The sequence below is a fragment of the Chiroxiphia lanceolata genome, unplaced genomic scaffold (genome assembly GCF_009829145.1).
Source record: "Chiroxiphia lanceolata isolate bChiLan1 unplaced genomic scaffold, bChiLan1.pri scaffold_49_arrow_ctg1, whole genome shotgun sequence".
NCBI lineage: Eukaryota > Metazoa > Chordata > Aves > Passeriformes > Pipridae > Chiroxiphia > Chiroxiphia lanceolata.
The window spans coordinates 268,158-280,222 of record NW_022476524.1 but is presented as its reverse complement, the minus strand read 5'-3'; the positions used below and the strand labels follow the sequence as shown (position 1 = coordinate 280,222).

Sequence of the window (12,065 nt, the reverse complement as noted above, 5' to 3'; positions counted from 1 at the left end):
GGAGAACAAAGCGCCTTTGTTGGGGACGGCGGGAACGCTGGCTCCCTACGGATCTCACACCAGCTCCCTACGGATCTCACGCCGGCTCCCTACGGATCTCACGCCGGCTCCCTACGGATCTCATGCCGGTTCCCTACGGATCTCACGTCGGCTCCCTACAGATCTCACGCTGGCTCCCTACGGATCTCACGCCAGCTCCCTACAGATCTCATGCTGGCTCCCTACGGATCTCATGCCGGTTCCCTACGGATCTCACGCCGGCTCCCTACGGATCTCATGCCAGCTCCCTATGGATCTCACGTCAGCTCCCTACGGATCTCATGCCAGCTCCCCACGGATCTCACGCCGGCTCCCTACGGATCTCACGCCAGTTCCCTACGGATCTCACGCCGGCTCCCTACGGATCTCATGCTGGCTCCCTATGGATCTCACGCCAGCTCCCTACGGATCTCACGCCAGTTCCCTACGGATCTCACGCCGGCTCCCTACGGATCTCACGTTGGTTCCCTACGGATCTCATGCCAACTCCCTACGGATCTCACGCCGGCTCCCTACAGATCTCACGTTGGTTCCCTACGGATCTTGTGCCAACTCCCTACGGATCTCACACCGGCTCCCTACGGATCTCATGTTGGTTCCCTACGGATCTCACACCAGCTCCCTACGGATCTCACGCCAGCTCCCTATGGATCTCACGCCGGTTCCCTACAGATCTCACGCCGGCTCCCTACGGATCTCACGTTGGCTCCCTACGGATCTTCATGCCGGCTCCCTACGGATCTCACGTCAGCTCCCTACGGATCTCACGCCGGCTCCCTACGGATCTCATGCCAGCTCCCTACGGATCTCACGCCGGCTCCCTACGGATCTCACGCCGGCTCCCTACAGATCTCACGCCAGCTCCCTACGGATCTCACACCGGCTCCCTACGGATCTCACACCAGCTCCCTACGGATCTCACGCCAGCTCCCTACGGATCTCACGCCAGCTCCCTACGGATCTCACGCCAGCTCCCTACGGATCTCACACCGGCTCCCTACGGATCTCACACCAGCTCCCTACGGATCTCACGCCAGTTCCCTACGGATCTCACGCCAGCTCCCTACGGATCTCACGTTGGCTCCCTACGGATCTCACGCCAGCTCCCTACGGATCTCACGCCGGCTCCCTACGGATCTCACGCCGGCTCCCTACGGATCTCACGCCGGCTCCCTACGGATCTCACGTCAGCTCCCTACGGATCTCACGTTGGCTCCCTACGGATCTCACGCCAGTTCCCTACGGATCTCATGCCGGTTCCCTACGGATCTCATGCCAGCTCCCTACGGATCTCATGCCGGCCCCCTACGGATCTCACGCCGGCTCCCTACGGATCTCACACCAGCTCCCTACGGATCTCACGCCAGTTCCCTACGGATCTCATGCCGGCCCCCTACGGATCTCACGCCGGCTCCCTACGGATCTCACGTCGGCTCCCTACGGATCTCACACCGGCTCCCTACGGATCTCACGTCGGCTCCCTACGGATCTCACACCGGCTCCCTACGGATCTCACGCCGGTTCCCTACGGATCTCACACCGGCTCCCTACGGATCTCACGCCGCCTCTCTCCCTCCTTCTCTTTGAACCCGTTTATTTCCAGTTTATTCCCGGAAAAAGCCGAGTTTGGGGGCAAACCGACCCTCCCGCCCCACGGTGGGACCTGCCAGCTCCAAACGTGTCCCTGTTTTCCCTCGGGATAAGGGAGGGCGGCCGGGGGGCGGAGGGGTCTCTGTCCGTGGGGTGTTACCAGGGAAATGTGATTCCCACTCGTCCTGCAAACCCCGGGAACGTTATTGAAAATAACTCGGGAAGGGAAGCGCCGGCCCGGGAAGGATCAGGGAACAGAAGGACAAAAATAAGCCCAGTAAAACGCGCCGGGAATCGGCTCAGCCGGAGTGATCCCGGGCCCGGCACGATCCCGGTGCCACGGGGAGGGACAAGGATCCTGTCCCTGCACGGGATTCGGGCTGGAATCCCAAATCCTGCCTTTTCCAGGGTGCTCGGAGCCAGCGGGACACCCCTGGGCAGCTTCAGGACACCCAAATGGAGCATCCAGTTCCCAGGATTTCTGTTCCTGCAGGCAGGGACGGCCCCGGGAACGCCGGGGGAAACTGGGATGGCTCCAGGGGGAACTGGGATGGCTCTGAGGAAACTGGGATGGCTCCAGGGGGAACTGGGATGGTTCTGAGGGAAACTGGGATGGTTCCATAGGGAACTGGGATGGCTCCATGAGGAACTGGGATGGTTCTGAGGGAAACTGGGATGGCTCTGAGGGAAACTGGGATGGCTCCAGGAGGAACTGGGATAGCTCTAAGGGGAACTGGGATGGCTCTGAGGGAAACTGCGATGGTTCCATAGGGAACTGGGATGGTTCCATGGGGAACTGGGGTGGCTCCATGGGGAACTGAGATGGCTCTGAAGGAAACTGGGATGGCTCTGAGGGAAACTGGGATGGTTCCATGGGGAACTGGGATGGCTTCAAGGGGAACTGGGATGGTTCCATGGGGAACTGGGATGGCTCTGAGGGAAACTGGGATGGCTCTGAGGGGAACTGGGATGGCCCCAGAGAGAGTTGGGATGTCTCCAAGGGGAATGGTGATGATGAGAGGGAAGCCAGGATGGCTCCATGGGGAACTGGGATGGCTCTGAGGGGAACTGGGATGGCTCCGAAGGGAACTGGGATGGCTCCAAGGAGTGATTTGGGACAGGCAGAAGCAGGATGGCTCCTTGGGAAGCAGGACAAACGAGAGGAATTGGAGCAGCCACCACCGCTCGGCACGAGGGGCCGCAGCTCCAGAGGGACCCGCCGACGTCCTCGGAGGTGGGACAACCCCCCGGGCACGGCCGGGAGATATTTCGGGATGTAACTGGAGCACCGTCAGCGACACTCCCCGTGCTGCCACGTCCCCGGGGAACTCACCCGAGCTCCGTCCTGTGAGCCACGGCCGGGACGGCTCCGGAGAGGGCGGGATCGGGCTCATCTGGAAGAGAGGAAAGCACCGAGGTCAGCACGGCCCAGGTGGGGCTTTTCCGGCAGGAACCGGGATAAAGGGATTTTGGGGGGGGGGGGTTCCAAAGGCTCTCCCGGCACATCCACCCCCTCTGCTCCCGCGGCCGGGCCGGATTACGGGCGGATTTCCGAGCCACACTTAAGAGGGTTTAATCCCGGGCGCAGCTCTGGACGCGGAGCCGCTCCCGCAATAAGCAGTTTAACGGGAAGATGCGCCCGCCGCTGGATCAGCTCCCGAGGGAGAGCTGGGCCTGCTCCACGGAGAGCTCCGGAACACAGCCAGGCTCCCGTGGGCCTGATCCATGGAGAGGGATCCAGAGCCATGGAGAGGGATCCAGAAACATGGAGAGGGATCCAGAGCCATGGTTGAACTCCCATGGTCTCTGATCCATGGAGAGGGATCCAGAGCCATGGAGAGGGATCAGGAGCCATGTCTGAGCTCCCGAGGGAGAGCTGGTCCTGCTCCATGGAGAGCTCCACAACACAGACAGGCTCCCATGGGCCTGATCCATGGAGAGGGATCCAGAGCCATGGAGAGGGATCCAGAGCCATGGTTGAGCTCCCATGGTCCCTGCTCCATGGAGAGGGATCCAGAGCCATGGAGAGGGATCCAGAAACGTGAAGAGGGATCCAGAGCCATGGAGAGGGATCCAGAGCCATGGAGAGGGATCCAGAGCCATGGTTGAACTCCCATGGTCCCTGATCCATGGAGAGGGATCCAGAGCCATGGAGAGGGATCCAGAAACATGGAGAGGGATCCAGAGCCATGGCTCAGCTCCCGGGGGAGAGCTGGCTCTGCTCCATGGAGAGCTCTGGCATGGAGCCGGGCTCCTGTGGGCCTGATCCATGGAGAGGGATCCAGAGCCATGGAGAGGGATCCAGAGCCATGGAGAGGGATCCAGAGCCATGGTTGAGCTCCCATGGTCCCTGCTCCATGGAGAGGGATCCAGAGCCATGGAGAGGGATCCAGAGCCATGGCTGAGCTCCTGGGGGAGAGTTGGCCCTGCCCCACAGAGAGCTCTGGCACGGAGCCCGGCTCCCGTGGGCCTGCTCCATGGAGAGGGATCCAGAGCCATGGAGAGGGATCCAGCATGGAGCCATGGTTGAACTTCCATGGTCCCTGATCCATGGAGAGAGATCCAGAGCCATGGCTGAGCTCCCATGGTCCCTGATCCATGGAGAGGGATCCAGAGGCATGGCTGAGTTCCATGGAGAGGGATCCAGAGAATCCCAGAGATCCAGCACTCCCACAAAGCCCCAGCACGATCCCAGAGATCCAGTGCTCCCACAACCCCCGGCGTGATCCCAGAGATCCAGTGCTCCCACAAAGCCCTGGCGTTGATCCCAGAGATCCAAACCCAGCCCTCCCAAATCCCAGAGATCCAGCGCTCCCACAAAGCCCCAGCGCGATCCCAGAGATCCAAACCCAGCCCTCCCAAATTCCAGAGATCCAGCGCTCCCACAAAGCCCTGGCGTTGATCCCAGAGATCCAGTGCAATCCCAGAGATCCAGTGCTCCCACAAAGCCCCAGAGTAATCCCAGAGATCCAGTGCAATCCCAGAGATCCAGCGCTCCCACAAAGCCCCAGAGTGATCCCAGAGATCCAGTGCAATCCCAGAGATCCAGCGCTCCCACAAAGCCCTGGGGCAATCCCAGAGATCCAGTGCAATCCCAGAGATCCAGTGCTCCCACAAAGCCCCAGAGTGATCCCAGAGATCCAGCGCTCCCACAAAGCCCTGGGGCAATCCCAGAGATCCAGTGCAATCCCAGAGATCCAGTGCTCCCACAAAGCCCCAGTGTGATCCCACAGATCCAACACTCCCACAAAGCCCCAGTGTGATCCCAGAGATCCAACACTCCCACAAAGCCCCAGTGTGATCCCAGAGATCCAACACTCCCACAAAGCCCTGGGGCAATCCCAGAGACCCAGCGCTCCCCCAAAGCCTCCGGAGGAGGCAGCGCCCGGATCGCCGGGAAGGGCCGGTGGTGGCAGGAGCCTTCCAGGGACTCTTTTGTTCTCCGGAGCTCCAGCTCCGACTCCTATTTTTAGAAACTGCCTCCTTTGCGAGGAAAACAGGCGGTGATTTATCTCCCTCCCTGCAAATCCCGGTTTCTTGGAAACGGCGGGAGATGAGGGAGTTTAATGGCTCGGACTTAGGAGGCTCCAATTTACCCTCTATGGTAATCCAGGAGCGGCGGCTCCTCCGGCCCCGGGAGCGCGGCCACGGCTTCTCCCGGGAGCGCCCGGAGGAGCCGGGATCCTTCCTCAGCTCAAGGTCTCTCTCCCCTCCACAAGGTCAAATTCCCTCCTATCAGGGGCCCCGGAGCTTCTCCTCGTGGTTTTTCCTCTACCCCAGGAGTTAAAACAACTTGGAGAGGACAAGAAGACGCTTTCAAAGCGAGCGTCACGTGAGCCCGTGGCCAAAACACAGGAGAAAACAGAGATAAGGGGGGAAAAAAGGGAATTTCAGAGTCTGGGAGAGGTTCCAGGGAGAGCAGGAGCTCTCCTGGACAGGGTGAAGCTGGAGCTCCACGGATCTGGGGGGGTTTGTTGCACAGAAGGTTTGAAAGGTTGTGGGTTGAGAAACAGCAACGTCTCCAGAGGAGCAAAGAGCCCAAACTCGTCGAGGCCACCACAGGGAGGTTGATGCCAAGTCTGAGAGGCTCAACCGGGTGTAAAAAGTTCCCCTAAACCTTTCCCCCCCACCCCAAAACCACCAGGACACACCTCGAGGTGCTTCTCCACGTCACCACTCGTGTCCTGCCCCAAGGGTCAGGTTTCTTTGGCACCAGAGCCTCTCCCGTTTGAAGGTTAACGAGGAGCAAGGTCCTGGAGGTGTTGGCAGAGCCAACATCCAACACTGCCCAGGATGGAACCTCTGGAAGGTCCTTCCAACCCCAGAGATTCCGTGGTTCGGGCATAAAAATCCCAGAGAAACTCAGGAGTCTAAAGCCAAGAGGTCTTTTGGGTGGTGGTTTTCACCCAGACCCCACATCAGCTCCCACAGGGAGGGCATCTCCCAACCAGGGAGTTCAACCAAGAGCCTTAAACCCCAAAACCGGAGCAAACTGGGCAGGAATTTACGACATCACTTCTCAGAGTGATCCAAGGGTTTCCCAAGCCCCTCAAAACCCAGTGATCTCCCCCAGAACGCCTCCCCTGAGCCCACACCTTCTCCCAGGCTCCGGGTTTTTTCCAGCCTGTCCAAAGCTCCTGGGAGAAGAGGCAGGAAGGGGCGTTTTCCCTCTCCTGCAGCCGGGCCAAGGGGCCCTTTGAGCCCCGGGGTTGGGCAAGGGCTCAGTTGTTGCATCATCTCCTAAACAAGGAGAGGTGTCGCAAGGCCGGAGTTGGGCTCTGGAATCACAGCCTGGATCCGGCTCTGGCTCACGCTCTGACTTTGGGTGTTAATTTGGGAGCAGAAGGAAGAATCCCCCACTGGCCCCCACGGCGGATACGGTGCCCGCAGAACGTAAAAAAACCAGAAAACCCAGAATTTTGGTGGCCTTTCCTGGCCCAAAAACACAAGAGGAATTGGCAGCGCCCAGGAAAACCAGCAGTTGGACCCATACAGCGGGAAAACTCCGTGTCCCGGTGCTGTGGTGGTGCCGGAGTCGAGTTCGGTGTTCGCCGGCACGTTACCACCCAACCCAACTCAACCCAACTCAACCCAACCCAACCCAACTCAACCCAACCCAACCCAACCCAACTCAACTCAACCCAACTCAACCCAACTCAACTCAACCCAACCCAACTCAACTCAACCCAACTCAACCCAACTCAATCCAACCCAACCCAACCACAGAGTGGGTGAACCGCCCCGTTGGACGGCACAGATCTGGGGGTCGTTGCCAGTGCCAGGGGAAATCCCACGCTGGGAATGTCCAGTCATGGAATCGTTGAGGTCGGAAAAGAAGAACCGCGGAATCCTAAAGGTTGGAAAAGACCTCCAAAATCGACTCCAACTGTTCACTGGTCACCCAAGAGGGCCAAGAAATGGGGGTTTCCAGCCCCCAGCCCCGTTGGAGCTGTTCAGCTCCCCAAATCCTGGCTGGAAATGCAGGGAAGCAGGAGCCTGATTTCCCACATCCCAGCCCACCCCCAAATCCATCCCATGGCCCCAAAGGTGGCTCTTCCAGCCCAAAGCTCCCCGAGGCCACGCTGGCAGAGCCAACCCAAGCTGGGCCCGTGTTCGCAGTGACTTTGGGTGCCCACTCGCCCCCCGACATTCCCTGTCCACCAAAAGCACCTGGATGAGCATCCCGGGCGCTCCGCACGGATCAGGCCCAGCCCAGAGCCGCCCGGGTGGGCACCCGGGCAGGATTCCAGCTCTTCCAAGGTATTCCCGTCCCAGATCCCCGGGGTAGACGCTGCTCCTCCATCCCAAGGGCCCACCATCGCTCCGTGTTCACAGCGCCAACTTCCCAGGAGAAAGGATTCTCCCAGGGTCTCACGTGAGCATCCAAAGGTTCTCCCGGAGCCGGACGAGCCGATCGCTTCTCCGACCTGGTGTCAGAGTGAGCTGGACATGGGAGAGTTGGACACAGGAGAGTTGGCTGAGGACAGGTTCTGCCACGGGAAGCCTCGGAGACACCAATTCCACCTTTCCTCCCCAAAACAGGCGCGCTGGGGGTCGGTTTTCCCGCGCTGGGGGTCGGTTTTCCAGCGCTCCGGGCCCTGCTCCCGCGGGAGCTCCGGGATGTTTGCGGACAGACCCGAGGGACATTCCTGACCCTCCTCCCGGCTCAGGGCCGTGTTCCAGGATGCTCCCCAGCCTGTGGGCAGGTGACCTTGAGAGACCAGGAGCTCTCCCAAGCCTGGATTCCTGGATTCCTGGCAGCACGGAGCATTTCCCACTCGGGATCTGCCGGCTGCTGCCGGAGCCGGCGCCGGGGCCGTTGTGTCGCGCCCAAATTCTGGGATCAGCACAGGTCCCTTCGCCCCTCCCCAGGCACGAGGTGCTGGAAGTTGGTGTGTTCAAGGGCTGGGAATGGCTGGGCTTGTGCAATCAGCTTCCAGGGGCTGCTGCTCCCGCTGCTGGACTTTGCTCCGGCAGGAAAAGCCACGGCAAAGGGCCCGGGGGACGTCGGAGCAGGGAGTGGATAAACACCTCCCAGGAGGTGAATTCCCAGGCTCTCCAGCTCATCCCAGCAGGATGAAAAGCCACCCTTGGCAGCTGCTGCTGCTTCAGCCCAGCCTGGGAGGAGCTGGATGGGTCAGGACTTTACAGAAGGTGGATTTGGGAGCTTGGAGGGCTGTGTCACCCCCGTGAGGGGGTGAAGAACACTCTGCTGATGAAGGAACCACATCCAGCTCCAGAGTGTAGGGGGTAGGACATCCTGAGGGATGTGGTTCGGTGCTCCCCAGCCGAAGGATTCCATGGTTTCATTGGCACAGATCCCATCAGATCAGTCACCCACGGACTCGCCGAGGAATCCCGGCACGGGCAGAACCAGCCCTGCCTGGGCCCTCCGGCTCCTGGAGCTGCTCTGGAATGTTGGAGGTGACCCAAAGAGAGCAGGGACCAGCTCCAAACCCACAGGACCTGATGGTTGCATCCATCCCGCTTCCTGTGTCCAGCTCTGAAATAAGGGATCACCCAAGAGCTCCTCCAGTCTGGTTCTAAAACGTGGAATCACCCAAGAGATCCTCCAGTCTGGTTCTAAAACGTGGAATCACCCAAGAGATCCTCCAGTCTGGTTCTAAAACAGAATCACCCAAGAGATCCTTGTTTCTGGTTCTAAAACATGGAATCACCCGAGAGATCTTTGTTTCTGGTTCTAAAACATGGAATCACCCAAGAGATCCTTGTTTCTGCTTCTAAAACAAGGAATCACCCAAGAGATCCTTGTTTCTGGTTCTAAAACATGGAATCACCCAAGAGATCCTTGTTTCTGGTTCTAAAACATGGAATCATCCAAGAGCTCCTCAACTCTGGTTCTAAAACATGGAATCACTCAAGAGATCCTCATTTCTGGTTCTAAAATATGGAATCACCCAAGAGCTCCCCGTGTCCAACTCTGAAATAAGGAATCATCCCCAAAGCTCCTCATGTCTAGCTCTGAAATAAGGAACCACCCAAGAGCTCCTCAGGTCTGGTTCCAAGATAAAGAATCACCCAAGAGCTCCTCAGGTCTGGTTTCAAGATAAAGAATCACCCAAGAGCTCCTCAGGTCTGGCTCCAAGACAAAGAATCACCCAAGAGCTCCTCAGGTCTGGCTCCAAGACAAAGAATCACCCAAGAGCTCCTCAGGTCTGCCTCCAAGACAAAGAATCACCCAAGAGCTCCTCAGGTCTGGCTCCAAGATAAAGAAACACCCAAGAGCTCCCTGTGTCCGACTCTGAAATAAGAATCCCAAAGCTCCCGGTGTTTGGTTCTGAATTGCCCCAGAGCTCCTGGAAATGAGGAATCACCCCCCACTACCAGGGAGGGTTCTCAAAACAGCGCCCGAGTTCCAAGTTTTCACACCAAGAGGCCCCCTGGGGACAGTCAGGAAGCTCCTGACACTGAAGAGGGAAAAAAGCCCAGCCCTGAAGTGGCTCCTGCGGGGCCTCTCCCGCTCCAGCCGCCTCTGGAAGAGGAGCTGTAGGAAAGATGACACATCCCGAGGTGCTGGCTCCGCTCCCCGGGATGTTTACGGCCAGCCAGAGCTCACCACCATTCCACAGAAACATCTGGATGGAGGAATCCACCGAGGATTAACCGGGGCAGGGGAAGAGCTGGGTCAGAACCGAGATGGAGCCGAACCTCAGCGGGGACCCACGGGAGGGACAGACCCATGGAAGGGACAGACCCATGGAAGGGACAGACCTGTGGGAGGGACAGACCCATGGGAGGGACAGAGCAGGAACAGCTCCAGGGGAGAGAGGGGTGACAGGGACCCAGGAGAGGGACAGATCCATGGGAGGGACAGAGCGGGAACAGGTCCATGGGAGAGAGGGGTGACAGGGACCCACGGGAGGGACTGATCCATGGGAGGGACAGACCCATGGAAGGGACAGAGTGGGAACAGCTCCATGGGAGAGAGGGGTGACAGGGACCCATGGGAGGGACTGATCCATGGAAGGGACAGAGCTGGAACAGCTCCATGGGAGAGAGGGGTGACAGGGACCCAGGAGAGGGACAGACCCGTGGGAGGGACAGAGCAGGAATAGCTCCATGGCAGATGGGGATGACAGGGACATGGAGGAGGTATGGTGGCTTCAGGGATCAGTCCCACCTGGCACTGGAACAGCTCCATGGGAGGCAGGGATGACAGGGACCCACAGCAGGGACAGACCCCTCCCACCCAGAGTTGGAACAGCTCCATGGGAGAGAGGGATGACAGGGACATGGAGGAGGGATGGTGGCTTCAGGGACCCGTCCCACCTGGAGCTGGAACAGCTCCATGGGAGACAGGGATGACAAGGACCCATGGCAGGGACAGACCCGTCCCACCTGGAGCTGGAACATCTCCATGGGAGAGAGGGGTAACAGGGACCCACAGGAGGGACAGATCTGTCCCACCCTGAGCTGGAACAGCTCCATGGGAGGCAGGGATGACAGGGACATGGAGGAGGGATGGTGGCTTCAGGGATCAGTCCAACCTGGCACTGGAACAGCTCCATGGGAGACAGGGATGACAGGGACATGGGGGAAGGACAGACCTGTCCCACTGGCACTGGAACAGTTCCATGGGAGACAGGGATGACAGTGACCCACAGGAGGGACAGTGGCTTCAGGGACCAGTCCCACCCGGAGCTGGAACAGCTCCATGGGAGTGAGGAGCCCTGTGGGGTGACTCCCTGCCCACCAAAGCCCCTCCAAGCCTCCCCGTCCTGCTGCTGAGCTCCAGTGGAGGAGGACACCAATGAACCCAGGGGTGAGGTGCCTCATCCCACCGCTCGCCAGGGGCTGGAGAGGAGACACAAACACCCGGACAGAAGCCACCCCACAGCTCTGGACGCTTCCCTTTGGCTCTCCCGGGTCACACCGACCCCTCCAGCCCCTGCAGGGCCCCCAGGAGAGGATGTTCAACCTGGATCTCCCGAACCCCGAGCGTGTTCATTCCCGGGAACGGCCGAGCCGTTGCTTTTCCAAGAAAAGAGGCCCAACCTGCGGGTCTGCGGCCGGAGAGTGGAGCCAGGAGAGGCTGGGACGGCTGCTGGAGGAAGGGCCACACCCCTCCCACGGCCAACGGAGCTGGAAGATGTTCTTGCCACAGCTCAGGGGGGTCCCCGTTGTGGTTTGGGGCCACCACAAGCCTGGGAGGGGGTTGGGAGGGTTTGGAGACCACGCGGGACTGAGCTGCTCCTGGAGAAGGAGGAGGAGGAGGAGGAGAAGGAGGAGGAGGAGGAGGAGGAGGAGGAGGAGGAGGAGAAGCATCTCAGCAGCATCAAGCCCAGCAGGACCCAGGAGGCAGAGGAAGATGTGCAGGAGATCAGGAAGGTCACTGGGAAAACACATCCGAGGAGGGGAGGAATCCCCGGAGCCGGAACCGTCGGGGGGTCGCAGGGAAGAGTCTCCAGGAGGGCGCAGGAGATGCCCCAAACCCGCTCCTGACCCCAAAGGGTGCCCTGCAAAGGTCCTGGAAGGGGAAAACCTGGGCAGCAGCCACCCCTGAGGGAAAAGGACGGGGACTGGTGCCAAAAAAAGCGCTGGGGAAATCCCAGGAACGCGGGATGGGAAGTTGGTTATCCCGCTGAGTGACGGCTGCCCCGCTCGGGATCCCGGGGGAGTCGGGAGTCACCAACGGGGAAAAGGGAAAAATAAACGTCAAAAAGCCCCAAACACTCAAAAATAAAAGGGAAAAAATAACAACCTGGCTGCGGTTTGCAACCTGCAGCTCCCGGGCAGCCGGGAAGGCAGCGCAGGACAGGCAGGAATTGCTCCAGGACAGGCAGGAATTGCTCCAGAGGGTCCTAATCCCCCCTGGAAAACCCACCGGGAAACCTCCGGCGGGTCTGAGGAGGCGGGAAAAGCCCCTGTTTGTCCCCAAAACCAGGGGTCGAGGAGATGACCCGAAACTGGAGCAG

At 59.7% G+C, this 12,065-nt stretch overlaps 1 protein-coding gene across 6 annotated transcripts in view; it reads right to left on the bottom strand.

Annotated features, from left to right (window-relative positions):
• Positions 1 to 12,065, bottom strand: part of WIZ (WIZ zinc finger) — a 71,381-nt gene that overhangs the window by 39,406 nt on the left and 19,910 nt on the right. For all 6 annotated transcript variants that reach the window (XM_032677312.1, XM_032677314.1, XM_032677315.1 and 3 more), the window contains exon 3: positions 2,963 to 3,023. In XM_032677312.1, the coding sequence (XP_032533203.1) occupies positions 2,963 to 3,023 (61 nt within the window). The remainder of the gene's footprint in view (positions 1 to 2,962; positions 3,024 to 12,065) is intronic.